The 20,698-nt window shown below is 55.4% G+C and overlaps 1 protein-coding gene across 1 annotated transcript in view; it reads right to left on the bottom strand.

Moving 5' to 3' along the window:
* Positions 1–852: 852 nt before the first annotated feature.
* LOC144944399 (filamin-C-like) overlaps positions 853–20,698 on the bottom strand; it is a 58,293-nt gene continuing 38,447 nt past the window's right edge. The window contains exons 27-49 of the mRNA XM_078872537.1: positions 20,118–20,274; positions 19,146–19,274; positions 17,162–17,351; positions 16,784–16,807; positions 16,097–16,344; positions 15,243–15,342; positions 14,861–15,001; positions 13,186–13,314; positions 12,690–12,863; positions 11,829–11,990; positions 10,900–11,103; positions 10,287–10,439; positions 9,937–10,059; positions 9,277–9,513; positions 8,130–8,396; positions 6,846–6,983; positions 6,208–6,323; positions 5,537–5,669; positions 4,908–5,084; positions 3,912–4,130; positions 2,575–2,762; positions 2,240–2,318; positions 853–1,311 (exon numbers count right to left, since the gene is read on the bottom strand). Of these exons, the coding sequence (XP_078728663.1) occupies positions 1,124–1,311; positions 2,240–2,318; positions 2,575–2,762; positions 3,912–4,130; positions 4,908–5,084; positions 5,537–5,669; positions 6,208–6,323; positions 6,846–6,983; positions 8,130–8,396; positions 9,277–9,513; positions 9,937–10,059; positions 10,287–10,439; positions 10,900–11,103; positions 11,829–11,990; positions 12,690–12,863; positions 13,186–13,314; positions 14,861–15,001; positions 15,243–15,342; positions 16,097–16,344; positions 16,784–16,807; positions 17,162–17,351; positions 19,146–19,274; positions 20,118–20,274 (3,676 nt within the window). The 3' untranslated portion in view covers positions 853–1,123. The remainder of the gene's footprint in view (positions 1,312–2,239; positions 2,319–2,574; positions 2,763–3,911; positions 4,131–4,907; positions 5,085–5,536; positions 5,670–6,207; positions 6,324–6,845; positions 6,984–8,129; positions 8,397–9,276; positions 9,514–9,936; positions 10,060–10,286; positions 10,440–10,899; positions 11,104–11,828; positions 11,991–12,689; positions 12,864–13,185; positions 13,315–14,860; positions 15,002–15,242; positions 15,343–16,096; positions 16,345–16,783; positions 16,808–17,161; positions 17,352–19,145; positions 19,275–20,117; positions 20,275–20,698) is intronic.

The raw sequence follows: 20,698 nt of genomic DNA, 5'->3' as shown, positions 1-20,698 counted from the left end.
CTTCCTTAGGCCCCTCCTCTGACCCCCCCTCCCTCAGGCCCCTCTGCTGACCGCCCCTCCCTTAGGCCCCTCCCCTGACCACCCCCCCATATCTTTAGGCCCCTCCCCTGACTACCTCCCCCATATTCTTAGGCCACTCTCCTGACCTCCCTTCCCTTAGACCCCTCCCCTGACCACCCCCCCCCCCACACACATATCCTTAGGCCCCTCCCCTGACCCCCCTCCCTTAGGCCCCTCCCCTGACCACCCCCCCCATACCCTTAGGCCCCTCCCCTGACCCCCCCTCCCGCAGGCCCCTCTCCTGACTCCCCCCTTCCTTAGGCCCCTCCCCTGACCCTCCTCTCTTAGGCACCTCCCCCCTCCGTACCCGGCAGTCGGTCTCCACCAATCAAAGAGCTGTTTATATTATATATATATTTATGCACCACAGACAGACAAATAAACCCTGGTGGGCAGTGTGGAACTTTTGTTCCTACCTGTATCACGATATTAGTTTGTCGTAACCTCCAATCCTAGTTCACGATTTAATTCTATAGTGTTTGTGCTTTTACTGCACTTCTAAAGAGAGTACAGATCACTTCACCACATTCTACATTCAGCGAAAGCCTGCCGCGAGTAATTCAATCTGCACCACTGCCGTGAGTAGTTCCATCATCACCACTTGACGATCCTGTGACGTGCAGGACGCACGTGCTGCCCGTCGCGCAATGAGTCGTGAAGTAACGCGGACACGGTGTGGTACGATCATCATGCCTTTAATACCTCCAGAAAACATTTTGCAAAGTACTGATTTACAGTAATGGGCACGACGAGCTGGTTACTTGGGATCTTTAATTATGGTGCCTTGGAGGAGGGGGGGCTTGGGGGCTGTGCTCAGCAACCGTGATAAATACAAAAAAAATCTTTAAAATATTTCGTCAACAAATAAAATAAATTGAGTTACGACAATCACGGTGACATTCTACCAAATGGGCGATACGGATATCGCGGATGGCATCGTCCGTACGGAAACGCGTCGCGGTATCGTCGTCGCACTATCATCATCATCGCCGTATTGTCGTCGCAGCGAACCCTAGCCGTAGCTGCCCGGCCCCGTGTTCCACTGGTGGCCACCGGCACCGCCCTAGGGCACGGTGACGTGGAAGGGGCTGCCGGGGATGCCGTCGTCGCCCCACTTGACGATGAGGACATAGTCGCCCTTTTCCTTCACCATGTAGGTGACATTGTAGACACGGTTGCCCATGTGCTTCACGTGCACTTCCTCGCACGGCGTGCGGGGCCCATGCACCCCCACCATCAGCATATTGGTACCTTTGGGGGGTGGGAGGCGGGCGGAAGAGTGGTGGCATAGTGGTTAGTGCGTTGCGCTACGAACCCGACGGCTCGAGTGGCCAAAATCTGAACTAATCATGGCCTTTCACTAGGTTGACTCATTCTTTAATGAGCACCTGGTGTGGTATGTAAAACCTCAGCACTGGGGAGACAAAGGCGACCGGGCGTGGTGCTGGCCACCCATCCCCTTGTGTGCCCTGCCAAGCTTTATAAGTGCTTGCTAACAGAACTTGCCCTGTCTATCGGGGGGGGGGGGGGGGGGTTCTTTATCTTTGGGAAAGGGGGGGGGCTTGGCATGGTGTGAGCGGGAGGAAGATGAATGAGTCGGTGAGAGAGGTTGGATTTAGGGACTCGCATGTTGGAAAGTGTTGCAGGATCCATGCATGTGCATTACTGTTCTCCCTTATTAAGCAGATAACAGAGCTACAGGCTACATGTACATCTAGCTAGTAGAGAAGAGCTGTGTCTGTGTTGAGTTTGTCTTTATTTTAACACCGAGAACTCCGAACAAGCAACCTGACCATCGCCGAGCCCACTCAAGTACCTCAGCAGGATGGAATCTCTGACTTGAATACGAGGTTTGGTGGAAGCTCGAACCGGCGCACCGCCTGACAGATCCACCCACTGCCACCTTCACGCTAGAGATTCGTAGAAGTCCCAGCATGCCATTGCAGAACCACTGACCAGAGTGTCGACCACAGAGTCATTAACCTCTATGGGCTCTATGTGAGTCTGTCGATCTCTAAGTGAGTCTGTGGGTCTCTGAGTCAATGAGTCTCTATGTGAGGCCACACATGAGTGAACCTCTACAAGTCTCTGTGTGAGACCACACAGTCGCAAATCTTCGGAGCCATTGAAGCAATACGCACACATCAACTCAAGGTGTGTGAGCACACGGGGGTCTCACCGGCGTTGCTGCAATCCACAGTGAAGGTGTTCTTCTGTGCCGTGTAGGCCTTTGTCAGCCCAGGTCCCCGCGCCACCACCTACGGCAAGGCAGGCACGCACGTCCCGTCATTCACACTCTCCCTCGGCGCCGCTCTCATCATGCTCTCCTCGGCTCACACGTAACCTTCTGAATGTCAGAGGTTGCTGCTTGTCCCGTTACCATGAGCCCACGTTACAGACACACGGATGGACGGCCATAATGCATCGATTCTCTGAACCTCTGTTGTAATAAAGAGAGCGGGAGGGAGAGAGATATCTCCCTTAGCTCGGCCGGGAGGCACAGTCATCACGCACCTTGGTCGCGTCGGACGTGAACCTGGTGGCGGACACCGTCCCTGTGAGGGCGCTCGCTGACGATGAGGACGACGAGGTGGTGGCCACAGCGGCTGTTGAGGAGGAGGCCTTCGAGGATGACTTGGTGACCGTCTCCACCAGCACCGTGGACGTCTCGTGCGAGCTGTGGCCTCCTGCGAGGCGAGGGCCTGGGGCGGGGGGGCGGGAGGGGCAAGGGTCACGAGTGTGTCTGCACGAGCCACCGTCGCTCCTCGACGCTGCTCCGGTGTGAACTCAACCCTAAATGGCCCATACACGAACTGGAATTCCGAATGGTCGGGGCGCGTTCCTTCCTTGTGCTGCCACCGCGCTCTCATAAGTCTACACCACCGCCCATCGGCCCCCCCCACCGCCCCGCGACACGTCCCGCCCAAGCCCACTCACTTTACTCGGCAGTCAATGAGATGCAGTGGGTGAGATCTGTGAGTGCTGGTGAACGCGGCGGTGTCAGGGTCATCCGCCCCGTGGAATGGATAGCGCAAAAACTCGTCGTGCAACTTTGGGGCAGTGGTGCAGCCCAGTGGTAGCACACTCTCACCACTTGCTGCAGAGGTTCGCGGTTCGATATCGGCAGGCTGCCCTGGTCAATACTGCCGGTTTAGAAACCATAAAATGCGTGCCGTTTGCTTCACAGTGTGGACGTTAAAGATCCCACGACGTCATTCATGATAGCCATTCGATGGTAACCTCAGTTATAAGAGTGGTGCATTTATACATGTACTTAGTAGGCCGTTGCGTGCAGGTGCATGGGAAAAATGATCTGCAGATTACCTAATTGGGATTGCACACGGCAACATTGCCCCCCTACTGCTAAAATACTAAAGATTGTTGGGAAACACAGCAGCACCTTCCTTTACGGTAACCCTTGCGCTATAAGAACGATCGTGTGAATAACACGTAAACTAAATTATATTTATTTTCATTGAGGGGTGTTGAGAATTGAATAAATCTCATCTTTACACAAGAGCTGGGCTGTAATGCGATTACATGAGTAACTGATCACTCCAACGATTATGGGTTTGATCGCTCGACTAATCGGATAACACAGAAACAGTTGAGGAAAAAGTCTCGCCTGCTGCCACATGTGCCGCTGGATGGGAGGTGATGGGCAGGGCTCGGTAACAAAATCGGCATCACCGTCAGCCGCGCCACGCTAGGCGTGGCTTGTTGGGGGTTTCCGGCCTTCGATTTTAACGGTGCCGGAGTAACAAAGTAGGCGATTACGATCGACGGTCGACAAATCCTCGTAGCCCTAACTTGCACATCGTGGCGGCCATATTTCCCATACTCGCACGAACCTGTGACCTTGGCCTTGTAGGGGCTGCCGGGTACATGGCCGGGACCGCCGTACTTGACGGAGATGTTGTAGGTGCCGGGCGCCATGGGTGTGTAGTTGACGCGGTAGCCCTCGGAGCTCTCCACGCAGTCCAACTTAGCCTTGGAGGGCCCCTCCACCGTGACGGCCAGGGCGCCGGCGCCGGCACGCCGCGTGTCCACCACGAATTCCGCTGGTGAGCCTGCACCCCCGGCCAACGCGGGCCACCGCAAGCACCGTCACGCACCGGGTCAATATTCCACACGTGCATTGCCGCTGAAATCGCGTCGCTGTCGCTGCGCGCCATTTTGATTCAACATATGCCGGTGCAAACCCGTGTTTAACAATAGGTTTTACCTTTCTGGCAATGAAACAGGTGTTAAGATATTAAAACACCAAACAGAATCCTTTTTCAAGGAATCTGTCTGCATTAACCATATGTACCATGCATACAAAAAAACCTGCTCTGATAATATATGCATTGTCTTTCAAACCGATTGGTCCACACCAGAGACAGCTTTCTTTTGAGCCGAGTCTCAAAGTGTTAGACCAGAGAACGCCAAAAGGCGAACAGCACAAAGACAATGCACTATCAGGGAATGTATAGCTCGGGGTGAGCAGCTACAATATGGGACCTTTCTTGCCAGTATTAAACAACCCGTGTTTGTCAGCATCTCCCCTTGTTCTCCGGTATGCTCCAGAGTGCCAGCGTGTGCCAATGTATGTCACCTCTGATAAGTACGGATGGCTACGTACGGTGCGAAAGAACTTCAACACACATATACATGCTCCATACGTCGCTATGTGCAAATGTGTGCTACTGTGAACCAACTCAAGCCAGTGTGTGCAATGCGTGCCACTATCAATCCACGTGACTCCCGCGGGTGCCAGAGCATCCGTCTTGATCCCACACGTTCCGTTGTGATCCCAACCCATCCGTGCCAGTGTGTGCTGCCGAGCCATGCCGGCATGGCCGTACCAGTGGTGCCGCCCTCGAGCCCGGCTCCATACACCGACACGAGGCTGGGGTCGCCGGTCTGGCCAGGGTCGCCGACGCGCACGCGGAAGGGGCTGCCGGGGATGTGGCTCCCATTGAACTTCACCTCCACGCTGTGCGTGCCGTTCTCCCTGGGCAGGAACCGCACCGCGAACTTGTCTGCGTGCGGAACGCGGCACAGGGACCGGAGGCGTGGGGTGGATTAAACAACTGGCGGTGAGTAGTGGCAAGCGCTCGGCATAAGGTGCTGCGACTATCGCGATCCTCCGTGAACTCGCTCAACCCACTGTGTCTGTTTCACTGTCTCTTCCTGTGTTGCTGTTTCTCTCTGTGATTGTCTTTCAGTTATCTACATCTCTTTTTCTCTCTTCACTGTCTTCAAGATCCTCAATAATCTTGTCCCCGTCTCCAACCTCTACCTCATTTCTCTCGACTTCACCTCCGTCTCCACTCCATGTCGCTCACCCACTCAACAACTTTCTTTAGATGGTGGCACCATGATCGTGAGCACCGGAACCTTCGTCGCCATCACCATCAGCCATGCTAAATCCACTGCTGGACAAAGGCATCCCCAGATCGCCCATCACCCCTTGCCCGTGCGGAGTCCTCACCTGCGTCGATCTCTGTGATGCTGCAGGCCTCCAGGGCGCCTGATGGAGACAGCATCTTGGCGTCGAGGGAGCCGCGCGCGCCATTCAGCTGCACCGCAAACGATGCCGGCTGGTTTATCTTGAGCCCCGATTCCTGTGGGGAGAGAGGCATAATGCGGAGGACGCGTTAGGGGCGAGGACGTAGGGACGGTAGCAAGCTCGTTGGCCGGGTCTCACCCCCGTGTCGGGCGATATCGCCGGTGTTGTTATCGTCACCCCACGCCGCGCATACGGGATGACCGCGGATGACTTTGTGACGTGGCCTAAGGCCTCGATTGTTTATTTAAAAAATAAAATCGCTGAGGCGCGGCGGCAGTGGCGTCTGCAAAGCTCGACGTGACTACAATCGCCGATCAGCTCAACATCGTAAACACGGAATGCGAAGCGTCGAGTCGCTCGGCTGACGGGTGTCTATGACGCCGATTGCCTCATCTGACACCGTCACCGCTTGGTGACCGTGCGGCGGCGCTGGGGCCACCTGGGCCGGGGGGTCGAGGCCGGGGTCTAATGAACGTCGAGGTCACGTGAGGATTAGGACATCGTTGAACCTCGGTCGGCCGCTGTCGCCCGGCTGGAGGTGCAGCCGGCTCACCCACAATCTGACCACGAGCCCTGAGGGACGGGTGGCTCACCTGCAGGCTGGCTACGGTGAGGCGCCTGGCCTCCTCGGATGGCACCGACACAGGCACTGTGAAGGGCGAGTCGGGGATGTGCTCGTCATTGAACCGGATGGACACCTCGTAGTCGCCTGTGGGGACGGAGACAGGATGAGAGTGTGGTCGTGAGGGTGAGTGTGAGGCTGGGAGGGAGAGAGTGAGGGTGAGTGTGAGGGATGTCACCACTGTGCCTAATACAATAACCATAACTGCAACTCTAACTCGAGCACCAACCGCTTGATCCAGAACTTCGAATCCTCGCTCGAACCCCTAACCTAGCCCGAGCCTAAACCACTAATCCCTAACTCCTTCTCGCCCTAACCATAGCCATAACCGAGGCTTCCTAACCCAAAACTCAACCCCAACTCCAACCTCCAAACTCTAGTCTATCGTCCTACCCAAACACCCAACTGTCGTCCCAGGGTTTCAACTTCAAAGAAGCCGACATTTATATTTAAGTCTTTGGGACCTTTTAGCCAATATCAAAGAATGTAAAACCTATTCTTCATTTTCATACAGTGGTATTCACACGAGGGTGATGATGCAGCTGCTGCTGATTTAAATTATTATTATGATAATGATGACGGCGACGATGAGGTTGACGATTAACTCACCGGGTTCGGTGACGACGTAAGAGACCCCGCAGGAGCCGTCCTTGCGATCCTCAAATGAGATCTCGGCCTTGCTAGGGCCCTCGATGGCGATGGAGAGCCCCCCAGCCCCCGCCTCCCGCGTCCAGATGCTGAACTCCGCTGTGTGGGGGGGAGGTGACACGACATTACGGAGGGGGGAGTGTTAATGGAGGCTGTGGCAACGGTGTTAATGAGTCTCTAGCAAGCGGGCAAAATTAAAACTAGCAGCGCTAGCGTGGTCAAACGGCCGTGGCTTCGCCTCCGTCTGCACGGAGTCCTTCGCATAGAGGCCCCCCCACCGAGCTCTGAAGAGCGTCCAACGCTCTTCTCAATGGACAACTGAATGTTGCGTGAGTGACAGCCGATGCTCGGGATCGAGCTTCGAGCTCAGTGCGAGCGTGGGTGCCGGGCGGATTCTTGCACCCCAGGATCATGAGAGGTGACGGCGTCTTGGGGAGGCCTTCATCCAGCAGCGGAATGAAAATGGCCGATTATGATCGACGTTGGTGGGAAATGTCAACACTCTGAAATATAATGTCATGTTTTTTATAAGTTTCTTCACAGGTGTGAAGTTATAGATTTGTGATGGATTGCACGGCCCAGCGGTCTAGCGTTTCGTGATTCAAATGCATCAAGCATCCCTGGTTATTACCGTGGTATACATTAACCAAAAAAGACTACATGTCACCTGCTTCATAGCGGACTCTGTGTGCCGGCGTCATGGTCCAACTCTGCCAGATTCATAAAATTACACCGCAAACGACTCAATTGGGATGACACGCACAGCAACATGGCCCCCCGACTACGAAAACGACTGCCGCCTGTGTCTGTGAAACACAGTGGGGTCATCCGTCACGATGATAGCCTTGGGATACACAGGGATAGCTGCCACCGGAGGTGCACCTTGGCTAAACCACAGAGCAACATCACCCCCCAGTGTGAACACTACTGCACATCGTGTCTGAAACCCAGCGGTGCCTTTCTTCGTGATATCCTTGCGCTATAAGAAGGCTACCATTGCCCATTCTCTTCCTCTTCCCTCCCCTCACCCCCTCCATTCCTTCCCTCCCCTACCCTTCCCTTACCCCTACGTACCCTCTATTGTGGTCACCCATTCCTCATCTCTTGCACGCCCCTGCCATGTAAATAATTTGTCTCGTACCATTTTAAAATCACACGAAGCACCTCCATTTAAGGCGCTCTTTAATATAAGATGAGAGTATCGCTATTGCACGTGTGCACACACGCGCGAATATGCACACTCACCCGGCATGCCGGCCTCCCCTCGCTCCAGCCCCGGCCCGCTGGCGCGCACCTTGTTGGGGCCTCCCTCTCCGAGCGGCCCCACCGTGAACTGGAAGGGGCTGCCGGGCACGTGCTGCCCGCGGTAGCGCACGGCGACGGTGTGCGCGCCGGTCTCGCGCGGTACGAAGCGCACGCTGTATGTGCCGTCGTCGCCCTCTACGATCTCGGCTTCCTCCGTGCGCCCACCGGGGCTCGTCACCTGTGCTGTCAGCTCGTACGTGCCGGCCTCTGCGAGCGGGGGAGCGGCGGCGCCGGACGGTTAGCACGCTGCATATTCGGACGCGGGGCTTAAAAGTGCATTGTGGGGGAGACACGCGCTTAGGATCGCGCCGAGAGACAAAGCAACGCCCAGATCTGCGCCGTGTAGCCTCCTTTATCCGGCACAACAGAATCTGCTTGAGCGTGCAGTGGATGGGCACATGGGCTATACGACCCAGCCAATTCAGCCTTGCTTGCCAAAGGAGCTAACTGATGGGACTTAGTTCTGATCACATACACGAAACTACAACGGCCGTCATTCGCCAATAAGTGGCGGTGACATCACCACAGCGCTTGTGTCAGGCTATATGCACCTTGAGGTCACATGGTTACAGGACAGACCCAAGTGTTATGGGTTAACTGACTGAGATGACTGACAGATGCACCATCTGTGCTCCCCACTGTGCCACCATATTTGGCAACACGACAAATACAAAGACCACCCTATAGCCTTAACGGACTGTTGGGGCAATTGCTGTTAGCGAGCACCAATAAAGGCTGGCAAGGCATACGACGGGGTGGTTAGCTAGCACCACGCCCTGTCACCTTTGTCTCCCTAGCGCTGACCTTTATACACCACTCCAGGTACTCAAGGCTGAGTCGACCTAGAGGAGGCCCAGGTCCGGTTCAAATAATCACCACTGTTATAGGCTGTGAGTGTGGATGGCAATCGGGTCACTTGGTTCTTAGCACAGTGCACTAACCACTGTGGTACCACACAGGTTGGCCAGCACCACTCCTGGCACCACACACACATGCACATACATGCACGCATACGCACACATGCGTATGCACATGAGTGTACACATACACACGAAACAGCGGTGCCAGTGCTAGCGCCGCGGCTCACCGTCGGGACGGAAGGGCGAGCGCGTGTCGCGGCCGATGAGGTCCCCGAAGACAGCGGGGAAGGACGGCGGCTCGCCGCCGCCCACCTGCGTGGACTCCTCCACGCGCACCTCCCGCTTTGTCTCCCCGCCGCGCGTCTTGCTGATCTCCGTGCGCTCCGTGCGCGTGTATGTGTGGCTGCTGCGCGTAAACGTGCGCGTCAGCCGGTCCTGCGCCGACACCATCTGAAACCAGTTCCCTGCGGCGGATAAAACGCACGGGCCCCTTCCGTTAATCTCACCGCTGGATGAAGGCCTCTGCACTCCGTCCGGGGCCATGGTAGAGGTTACAGAACCTGGCCGACCGGCATAGGTTTGTAAAGGTGCAGAGGCAGACTGGGAGCACAGCAGTTCAGTACAGCAATAGGTGGATTTTTATGTATCACGTTAGGGTTATGGTGGATTCGTATGCGTCGTGTTAGGCCAGGCAGTAGGGAAGGGTTGTGCGTGCCATACTACGATTCCGGTGAGATGATTTTGGCCGCACCTTTACCTATTATATACATCGTGTGTAATTGTTACGATCATGACGAGGTATTGAACCGAGGAAGGGGTGGGGGCGGGAGGATCATGAGATGCGTCGTGGTGGCCACCGCTCCCCCCCCCCCCCCCGCACTCCTTACCGGGGATCTTGAGGTTGAGGTCGCAGGTGGACCCCACGGTGGCGATGGACGGTGCTTGGCGGCGCCGCGTGATGCTCTCCTTCATGCGGCCCTCGCCTGATACCTTCACCGAAAATGGACTCCCTGCTCACACACAGAGACGAAGGTCCCCCGTGTAGCCTTCAATAGGGGCACGTGCTGTTAGCGAGCACATATTAAGGTCGGCACAGCACATGAATGTGTGCGTGGGCAGCACCATGCTCGGCCGCCTTTGTCTCCCCAGTGGCGATGTTTCATTCACACGCACGCACGCAGTGTCACACTCTACTGCTCGTACCACCCCACGCGGTGCCGTGTAGCGGAGCCTGTACCGGGCACGTGCTGGTCGGAGAACTTAATATTGATGATGTAGGTGCCGGGCTCTGTGGGGCAGTAGGTGACGCGGCACGTGCCGTCCTCCTGGTCCTCGCAGTTGATGTCCACCTTGCTGGGGCCCTCGATGGACAGGCCCAGGCCCCCGTAACCTGGGCGATTAACGAGCGGACCGTCAGAGCGGTGGCAACGTGGCCAGGGAGCCCGTGCCGTGCACGGGGGTTGTGTCCCAATCCACACACACACATTCACACAAAGACAAAGATCCCCCGTATAGCCGTTATAGAATGTGGGGGGGCAACTCCTGTTCACGAGCACCTATGAAGGCCGGTAAAGGCACTCGAGGGGGTGGGTGGCCAGAACCACTTCCGGCCGCCTTTGTCTCCCCGGTGCTGATGTTTACACACCAAAGCAGGTACTCATTTCAGACTTAGGTGACCTAGGAGAGGCCCAGGACCGGTTCAAATATTCACCATAATTGATCGTGAGCAGGAATTAAACTCGGGTCGCCAGCTTCAGTCAGTGTAGTACGCTGACAACCAGGTCACCGCTCCCCATACACACACATGTAAACACACACACACGTGTACACATACACACGTGCCCACTCACCAGCGCCGCGCGTGTCCACCACGAACTCGGCGACCTCATAGGTGCGTCCCTCGGAGAGGCCGCGTCCCCAGGCCTTCACCTTGGCCGCGTCACCGATGTCTGACGGCCCCACGGTGATGCGGAATGGGCTGTTGGCCACGTGGCGCTCGCCCTTGCGCACGCTCACCATGTGCTCGCCTGCCTCGCGCGGCGTGAACGAGATCCCTGGGCAACGCACGCCATGATGCACGCGTCACTACGGTGGGTCCGCAGGCATTGTCCATCCCCACCTACCGACATAGATTGACGTCCCCCCTGACAGCCACCGAATTGAGCCATGGACATCCACTGACATCCTCCCTGATAGCCATCAATATCCAATCCCATAGCTGCCGTCATCATCCACCGACATCCACCAAGGTGGCAGCCACATCGTGTGGCTATTTACATCATGATAAATTGCTTTTCCACTGTCAGATGTGAGCCGTGCCAGAGCCGTGCTGGGTCATCCCGGCACACCTCTGGTGGCACCAGTGTTATTTTTGCACTGCAAATGCCGAGCCGTGCCGCTCACGGAACATGTGACGTCGAGAAACGTCGGAGCTGTATTCCACAAGTGTCCTCAAAGCGTACCGACGTCACAAGCGGTGAACGAGATGATGCGGTGATGCCGAGTGCGGATTATACCGGCTACAGCATCATTAGCCCCATCCCTGGCTCCGCTCGACCAGATTCAGATGTCTTCTTGTGACACCAGCGAATCACTGTTTGTTCACGGCTCGGCAGTGAAAAACCACTCAAAAGGTGACAGCTCCGGGCTGGTCTGGCTTGGATGTGCCAGTGGAAAACAAATAAGTATTTGAGTCGTGTCTGTGCTGCAGCGGACGGAGGCGGCATGTGTGTGTGCATGTGTGGTTGTGTGCGCGCTAGCGAGTACGTGCTAGCCCCACCGATGTGTCCGTTGGGCAGACGCTTGAGCAGGCAGGCTTCCTCCTTGCCGGACGGCGCGCAGATGCTGGAGGAGAGCGAGCTCAGGTCCGACTCGAGGATCTTGAGCGAGACGTCGGTGGCGGTGCCCACGCTCAGCTGCGTGGTCCTCACTGAGCCGTCCCCTGCTCGCACGCACGCACAAAGACAAAGATCCCCCGTATAGCCTTTAACAGACTGTTTGGGAAAGTGCTGTTAGCGAGCACCTATGAAGGCCAACACGACATACGAGGGGGTGGTGGAAGAACTACGTCCGCCGCCTTTGTCTCCCCAGTGGCGATGTTCAGATAATCTTCACTGGTATTGGCTGTGAGCAGGAATCGAACTCGGATCGCCAGATTCGTACCGTAGAGCGCTAACCACTACACTACCACTCCTGAGAGCGCACACACGTGTATGAACACACGTGCATGTAAGCTGCAGACGAGCGTGATGCAAGCATCAAAAATATGCCACTCACATGCTGGGCGTGCGACATGGCCGGGTTTCACTCAGGTGAGTCCCCAATGGTAGCACGACCTTCCACAGGAGTTTCATTTACATCGGATCTCTGTCACGAGAGTTACCATGACCCCGCGCAGCAGATATGAACACGTGAACAAATCAACGGGAGAGATGGAGCGATGGAGAGCTGGTGCGCTGACTCCCTCGACCTTAGTTGCAAAACGTGGCAGACGTAATTCTCGGCAGGCCCTGAGAGATGCCTATGCAACGTCTGTACTCGTTTTTTGCTCCGGGGTCCAAACAACGTTCATTATTGTAACCCCGGAGGTCAAATTCGAAGGGGTGAAAATACTCTCCCTCAACTAGGTTTGTGCTCGTACCGATGATCTTGGCGGTGAAGGGGCTGCCCGGGATGTGCTGGTCGTCGAACTTGACGATGATGCTGTAGGCGCCGGGCGCGGTGGGCAGGTAGGATACGGTGCACGTGCCGTCCTTGTTGTCCTTGCAGGAGATCTCCGCCTTGGAGGGCCCCTCCACGGCCAGAGAGAGACCTCCTGATGACGGGACACAAACACGGACGGGCGCGTCATTGTCTAGAGCGGTCTTTGTGAGAGTCGTGCCTCTCACGGCCTGATCCCCGTATCTTTGTTCCCCCATCTCTGTGGTGTCTGTTCCAATGTCGACATCTCTCTGTTCCTCCGTCTCCATGTCTCCCCTGTGTCTTTCCCGTCCCAGTTCTTCCCCGGTCCCTTTGTCTCACCTGTCTCCACGTCTTCCCTGTTACCGTTTTTCCCCTGTCCCCGTGTCTCCCCTGTCCCCGTGCCTCTGTCTCCGCTGTTCCCGTGTCATCGCTCCACATGTGAGTGGGCACGTCACCTTCGCCCGCGTTCTTGGTGATGATGGTGAAGATGGCCGGCTTGTTGGCCACGCCATGGGACAGCCCCGGCCCGAAGGCGCTCACCACTCCGCTATTTACCGCGTCCACGTAGAACTGCAGGGGGCTCCCTGTGCAAGGTGGTGGGGGGGGGGTGGACACGGGGTTCAACAGTCAGGTCGTTTTGACAGTCGTGATCAATCCGCGACTGGATGAAGACCTCCCCAAGCTGTTCGCCGGCAATCATGGCGCCATGATGCATGGATGCACCCCAGCACCGCCAGCGCACGAGCCTAGCGTGGCGTTCCGTCTCTGCTGTGGACGTCCTCTCAGGCACGTCATCCCTTCTGGACATGACGTGTCCCGCCCACGTCCACTCACTCTTGTCATCAGTGCATGTTCTCTGATTCAGGTGTTCCTCAATCTTCCTCTCTGCTTCTTTGTGCACTTTTCACCTTTTGCTCTCATTTATTCGTCAATGTTTCAGATCCATACTTTAATCATTATCACTCCACTTGCTTACCCAGAAAAGCCTCACAGAGTCTCATGGCTTTTTTTCAGGAGGGTCCCACCGAGTTGTTGCCGTGTGGATTCCGATCGAGCAATCTATCGCTGCGCGACCACGGCAGCTTCCGATACGCACTGACCCCGCAGCGTTCTACCACCAAAATCGGTTCGCCGCTCTTGCTGTTCAGTTCAGCATTCGCCTCTATGCATCAATTATTGACATAAGCACAACCGCAACACCGGCGTCGTAGTGTGGGAGCTGAGCTGTGTGGGAGCGGCGCAGCTTACACAGAATGCATCGCCACTCGCACAGCAGCAGCGCAAGGCATACATTATTGAGTAGAACGTCGCTCGTAATGGCTCTATTCACAGTGCAATGGGTGGAAGGGGGGGTGTATGATTAAACATAATTGCTGAGCATAGTGAGTGGGTGGGTGAGTTAGTTATTCTGTTGTTGTGACCTGCAGTGTGGTGGCAGCTGAATGCAGTGTGGATGATGAGATGAAACAGTGTCTGGCAGACCGAATGATGGGGCGTTGCGTGATTTCATCTGAAATTCTCCATCCCAACCGAGCCACGTTTGACTCACAGCCAAACCGGCTAGAAAATGCCATCCTCTCCGGATTAAGAGATGCTCCGGAAAGTAAGACATGACCCAAACTTGTGCCCGGTCTCTTAAACCAATCTGGTCTCGATCATGCACAGCGACCTGATTCTATTATCAGACACACTCCAGCTTTTGCTTTAAAGCAGAGGCAAAACAAGTGAGTCATACAATTTTAAGAATCCGGTATTCTACAGCCCACAGCGTATCGTATGGTGACATCGTGAGCATCACCATTCTCTCTAAGCTCCCGTAGCACCGATTACATTGTGGGCACAAGCCCCTCGTCTCTATCAGAGTGGGTGGAGGCCAGTAAGAGATGGACAAAAAACGTGGCAAATTACTGGAGAAATGTACGTTTTTTATGTGGAAATTATTTCGCACCGTGGATAGCCAACTGTTTATATCGGAGGTGTCTCACAGAAAAAAATTACCAATGACCCGTGTCTCATGGAGCGGTGTTGTGCGGTGTGGTTGCAGTGCAGTGTGGTTTGGTGTTGTATATTGCTACGTGGTGTATAACGTGGCATGGTGTAGTGCGGCATGGTTGCGGTGCGGGGGGGTACCTGGGATGTGGCTGCCGTCATACTTGATTTCCATCTCATGGAGTCCGGGCTCGGTTGGCGCGTACTTCACCGTCACCGTTCCGTCCTTGTTGTCCGTGATGTCCGGGCGTGCCGTCTTTCCTGACGGCATACGGACTTGTCCTGTATGAGGAGGAGGGAGGAAGCAGGACGGAGCAAGAGGTGGGGGGGAGTAGAAGTGACATCATGCTCACCCAACTCCTCTTCCTCTCCATCAATACCCAGCCCCAAACCCCTCCCCTTTGGCACATGTACGCACAGAGTGTGTGTGTGTGCCACTTAGTGGCGAATGGTGGTTGTGAGTACACGTGTGCTAGTGTGTGCATGCGAGAGTGCGTGTGTGCGATTGTGTGCGTATGCAAACCGGTGATCTCCCCCTTCTGCACGGTGAACGGGATGACGAGGTTAAACGGCCGGAGCCCGCCGGGGGTGGCGTCTGTGCCGCGGGGCGGCTGGTCCGTGGCCTGAACACGCACAGAGAGACAAGCGGGGACATCGTCTTGGCGAGCCTCACGCAGCGTTGGCTTCGTTCGGGTCGTTGGAAGTATGCAACGTCACGTAAATTGCTTCGTGAAGCGCTCTTTAAAAAGCGTGCTGGAGAGTCCTGTCGCAGCTCGGGGCTCCGTGTTGAGAAGACGAAAATTCTGCAGCCCCGGTCATTTGATTATGCATGCAGGTGAATTCGTTGAGAAACTGCAATACGTTGGCTTCACCATGACAATAATAATAAGCACGTAAATTTGTCCAGCGCCATAGTTCAAAGACAATGTGAAGAGGCCGAAGCCTGTGGCGATGCTTCAGTGTAGAGGTGCTTTTAGACCCACAGACTAAAACGAGTCACGTAGGATCAGACTGACCTACAGACTTACAAAAGAGACTCTAATTAAAATATAAATCCATAAGGTCACAAAGAGACTCATTGACTTACATAGAGAACCATAAACTTACATACCATTAGACTTACATTAGAGAGACCCATAGACTCACACAGAGACATATACAATTACACGGAAGCATAGAGATTCACAGTCGTTCGTAGACTCACACGGAGTCCCCCTGCCACTTGGAGCAGAGTCTGGGGCATCGCGCCGAACCACGTGCGGTGCAACCCGAACCACGCGTGGGAGCCGTGCCACACAGCGGCGAGAACCGGCACAGTGACGTTCGCACACTCATGCCGCCCACAGCACTAGTTGGTGCGATCGCGCCTCGTCGTACCAGCACGTGGAAGGGGCTGTTGGGGACCAGCTCGCCGCCGAAACGCACGGTGATGGTGTAGTTGCCCGGCTCGGGCGCCGTGTAGTAGATGTCGAAGGTGCCATCGCGGTTCTCCATCACGTCCACGTCCAGCTCGGCACCGTCGGGGCGGGACACCGAGCACGTCACCTTGCCCTTGCCGGCCGCCTTGGCGTCCACCGTGATCACCGTCTCCTCATTGATCTGGATCGTGGGGCCCACACCGGCGCCTGGCACGGGGGCGGGGTGGGGCGAGGGGCGGGGGGGATTCAGGTTACCGCCTGCCCCAGTTGTCCCAGGATCGTCCGCTTGTTGAGGAGGAAGCTGGTATCGTGAGATATAATTTTTCCCATGATATGTCCTCGTCACGCTCCTGTTGCTATGGCCACGGTTGCCGTTCATGTCAACGTCTTCACACATTGATTCCTCCACCCAAGTTACGAACTTGGTCTGACAGACACTGACCTACCCATGCACTCACTCAACCACCAGACTGCAGACCATGCACTTACCCACCCATACACTCAACAACCACATTCCAGATCATGCACGCATCCACCCACGTACTCACTGAACCACCACACTGGAGACCATGTACGCGCCCACCCAAATGTACGCCTCTGTATAGGGCGGATGAGTGTGGATTGTTCATCCTGGAGCTGTACTTACCCAGCCCGTGGCCCCCGATGGACACTGCAGGGAGGGACACAGGGCAGAGGAGAGAGGGTTAGCAGCAATCCTCCCAGCGGTGAATCGCCATCCCAGCGGTTGATGGCTGCAGCTCCAACGCGTCCGCGCTCGTGCACGTGCTGATGTGCATATTCAGCATCGCGCGTGTCTGTTCAAGCGCTCGTGTACGATTTATGGAAAGCGGTAGCGTAGTGATTACTGCGCTGCATTTCGAACTCGGTGACCCAAGTTTGATTTCCGCTCATGGCCAATACCAGTGACGATTATCTGAAACGGTCCTGGGTCTCCCTTAGGTCGACTCAGCCTCAAACGAGTACCTGGTGCGTCCTCCACTCACTGACGCGCACCCGCACGTACCAGTCACGGTGCACTTGCTGGCGTCGCCGGTGGGCAGGGCGCGGATGCGGTACGGTGAGTAGGGGATCTCGTCTCCGCCGTACTTGATGGTGATCGTGTAGCGCCCCGTCATGTCCGGCACGTACGACACCGTGTACGTGCCATCGCCGTTGTCCCTGATGTTCGCTTTTTTCGGCTTCCCGTCCGGGTCCTGCCAGAGATCGTCGCCACCAAGCGCTCCGCTCATAACGGCGCTTGTTTATTGCAGAGGTTCGCGGTTCAAGCGCCCCTGGCCGTCCCGGTTAACGCCGCGGCTACATTGCGTACGCCGGCATCATGGTCCACATTTTTTGGACTGTGAATTGCTCACAGTGAATTAGAGATTAGTTAATTTGAATAACCAATTAGCAACACCGCAACCGAAAACTTCCAGGCCGGTGCTGCGTCACTTTGTACCGCACAGGAACACCTGCCAATGGGGGTGCCCTTCACATTATTAAAGAGATGAGATTTATGGGACTTTCAGATGCTTGGACATTCAAGAAAGTTTCCCAATAAATTAAAACCCTTGTCTTGTCCTTTCATTACGAGGGGTGCTGCAGAGAAACCTATTACAAGGTAAAGGTGCAGCATTGTAATTGCTCGCTCACACCAATGCTGGCAGATCTCCAAGGGAGGGTACTTGGCCTACTCTCCACAATGGCCAGACGTCTTGGAAGAGGTGGGAGCACCCACACTTTATCCCATCATAGGCGACCTGCCGATCTACTTTCTGTGGAGTTACTCGTTTAAGAAGCTGTTTGCATTTCTAAAATGTACAGAGCTTGGTCACTCTGTTTGAGCTACGTTAGTTATGGGGGTTTCTTAACTGCAGAGCTTGGATAATTCATTTTTTATAAAAAAAAACTGGAGGATACCTAATGTGGATACAAAGTGAACGATTTAACCGTGTCTCATGTGAATCAGATAAAAAAGACCAATTACAATATACAAACGCAATGATATCTCAGTCACATGCAAATTAGATTTTGCCCAACTCTGAACCGTCACTTCTTTGACCATACTTCACCACGCTCGTCAGTGCAGGGGCTGGTGAAGAGGGTAGACGCCCAGGACCGGTTCGGACTTCACTCGCCACTGATGTTGGTTTATGTTCCAGAGAATTGATTTCAGGTCACCGGGTTCATGTCACGGCGTGCTACCCACAGCGCCAGTGGTGCTCAGCTCCCAAACGGAGCTTGTGTCGGGGAGAATTCTATTTGGCAGTGCCAGTCGGTCACAAAGCTGACGTTCATTTCTGGGGGCCCACTTTTGTTTTGTTCACCCAAAAACGATACCAACTAACTATTTTTTATTTTATCAGGGAAGGCCCACTTGAGCTATAAAGCCCTTTTTCAGAAGTGACCTGGCCACTAATGATAGCTCAACAAAGTGGCTGATCACGTGAAAATGTATTTCAGCCAAATACTCTAAAGGCATCTTTCTAAATGTGGAGGGAAAACCAGAGGACCCGGAGAGAAATTGACGCGACCACGGGGAGAGAGATGAACCCACGACCTCATTTATACCAGGTGAGGGAGTTAACATCTCGCCACCGTGGCGCCCCAAAGACGGAGACCGGGGAGCGAAGGACCCATGCCAGAGGAGTTGCGTCGCACGCGGCAGTGAAAAAAACCACACACCCCCGCGCCATGCGCCCTGGCGTCGTCGCTGCTTGGCTCCAAACCCCAAACGCAAGCACGCGGCGCCAGCCCGAGTACCACTGGCTGCTCGGCCGCCCGGCGAGTGTGAGGGGAGGAAGGTGAAGTTTGGCGGCACCCCCCCACCCCGATCGAGAAGCAATGGATTGCGTGCTGCAAGTTCGTGCTGTGCAGAGAGAAAGGGGCGATCTTTGCAAAGCCACCGAGCGAAGGGCAAGCAGCAGTCCATCCAAGCATGCCGCATTCACTTGCAGGCACAGGCCAGGCTGGAGGGGGCGAGCGGGGAGGAGGGGGGGGCGCCTTACGGAGAAGGTGGTTGGGGTGGAGTGGGGGGCGGCCTGAGGGGCCTGGGGAGAAGGCTTTGAGCCCTCCATCGCTCGGGATTTCCAATCGCGAACGAAAATCGTCGCCTCGGACGTGTTTCCCTTCGCGTCCTAGCGAGAGGGAGGGAAGCGGGGGGAATGGGACGAGGATGATGACGATGGTGACGATGGTTATCATGACACAACCATCGCATCGTGGGTTATCGACTCCTCACTTGATTGGCCCAAAGGGAGTCACGTGATTAGTGGAAGCAGATCCCGATTGGACAAGGGCAGCACTAGAAGCAAAATTCCGATGTGGAGCAGAGGGAACCTCGACGGGGACGAGGGTAATGGCGGCGTCCTCCGGTGGGGCTAGAGGCCAAGGTTCACCGAGCTCCCACGCAAGGGGTCAAGGGTCACCGATCCCCCTTGTGCAAGAGGGAATTTGCACAACCGGAGCCCCTTGACCAGGGATCCCAGCATTCGGACCACGAGCAGCGCGGCAGTGACCACGTGCGAAGATCATCCCGACTCCACGGGGCACGTGGAACACACGCGCACCTCGACGCCACCCGTGCCATCTCACCACGAGCGTGCATAACCGCGAGTGTGATCGTTACAGTGTTGAGCAGCGGTGTCCCTGGCAGGGTTTCCTGTGTCCCCATGTCTCCATCTCTGTCCCCTTGTCCCATGGCTCCATCTCTCTTGTCTCTCGCCATGTCTCAGTGGAATCTGCTGTTCGTTCCCCAACCGTCATGTCACCGCATTCCCAGCTGTGTTTCCGTTTCCCCGCGTGTCCAGCTGTGTCTGAAGTGTCTGAAGCTGTGTCCCCACATCCCCAGCTGTATCTCCGTGTCCCCAACTATGTACCCACTTCCCCAGCTGTGTGCCATCTGTGACCCCGTGGCCCAGCTGTGACCCAGCTGCGTCCCCGTGTCTGACACCTCCACGTCCCGCACCGCGTCCACGCACCGTGATCTGCACTGTCAGGAGGCCCTCTCCGGCGTCGCGTGCGTCGATGGTGAACTCGACAGGGAGGCTCGCCGACACGCCCGACGAGTTGAGGCCGGGCCCACTCGCCTTCACCTTGCTAGCATCGTGCGTCGGCAGCACTTTGATCTTAAATGGACTGCGGCGACCCAATAGAAACGTAATAATAAAAATGATCTCGATTTTAAAATGCATCATAAAATCTCAGAGCGTTATACACACACGCAAAAAAAAACACTCCCAAGTGTAAATAATTCCAAACGAAATACAAAAAACGTTGACAAGGACTATAATAACTACACCCCCGAAATAGATAACATGAAGATCTGTGATACAAGCCAATGATAAAACTACAGGCTACAGGAAAAAAAGGCTTTGAATTTAAAATCGGTTTTCAAGCTGGAGTCACGATTCTGGATGTGGGTAGGGAGAGCAGGGGTCCTCCACAGCAGCAGAACGCACGATCGCTGAGCGGTCGCCTCTGAGATTTGTACAGAGAGGAGTTGCCCAGGGGGCGTAAATTGGAGCGTAAATTGACAAAGGTCCCACGTTTCCTCCCACAC

The sequence above is a fragment of the Lampetra fluviatilis genome, chromosome 34 (genome assembly GCF_964198595.1).
Source record: "Lampetra fluviatilis chromosome 34, kcLamFluv1.1, whole genome shotgun sequence".
NCBI lineage: Eukaryota > Metazoa > Chordata > Hyperoartia > Petromyzontiformes > Petromyzontidae > Lampetra > Lampetra fluviatilis.
Note: the sequence above shows the minus strand (reverse complement) of the source record. Positions and strands in the feature narration are given on the sequence as shown.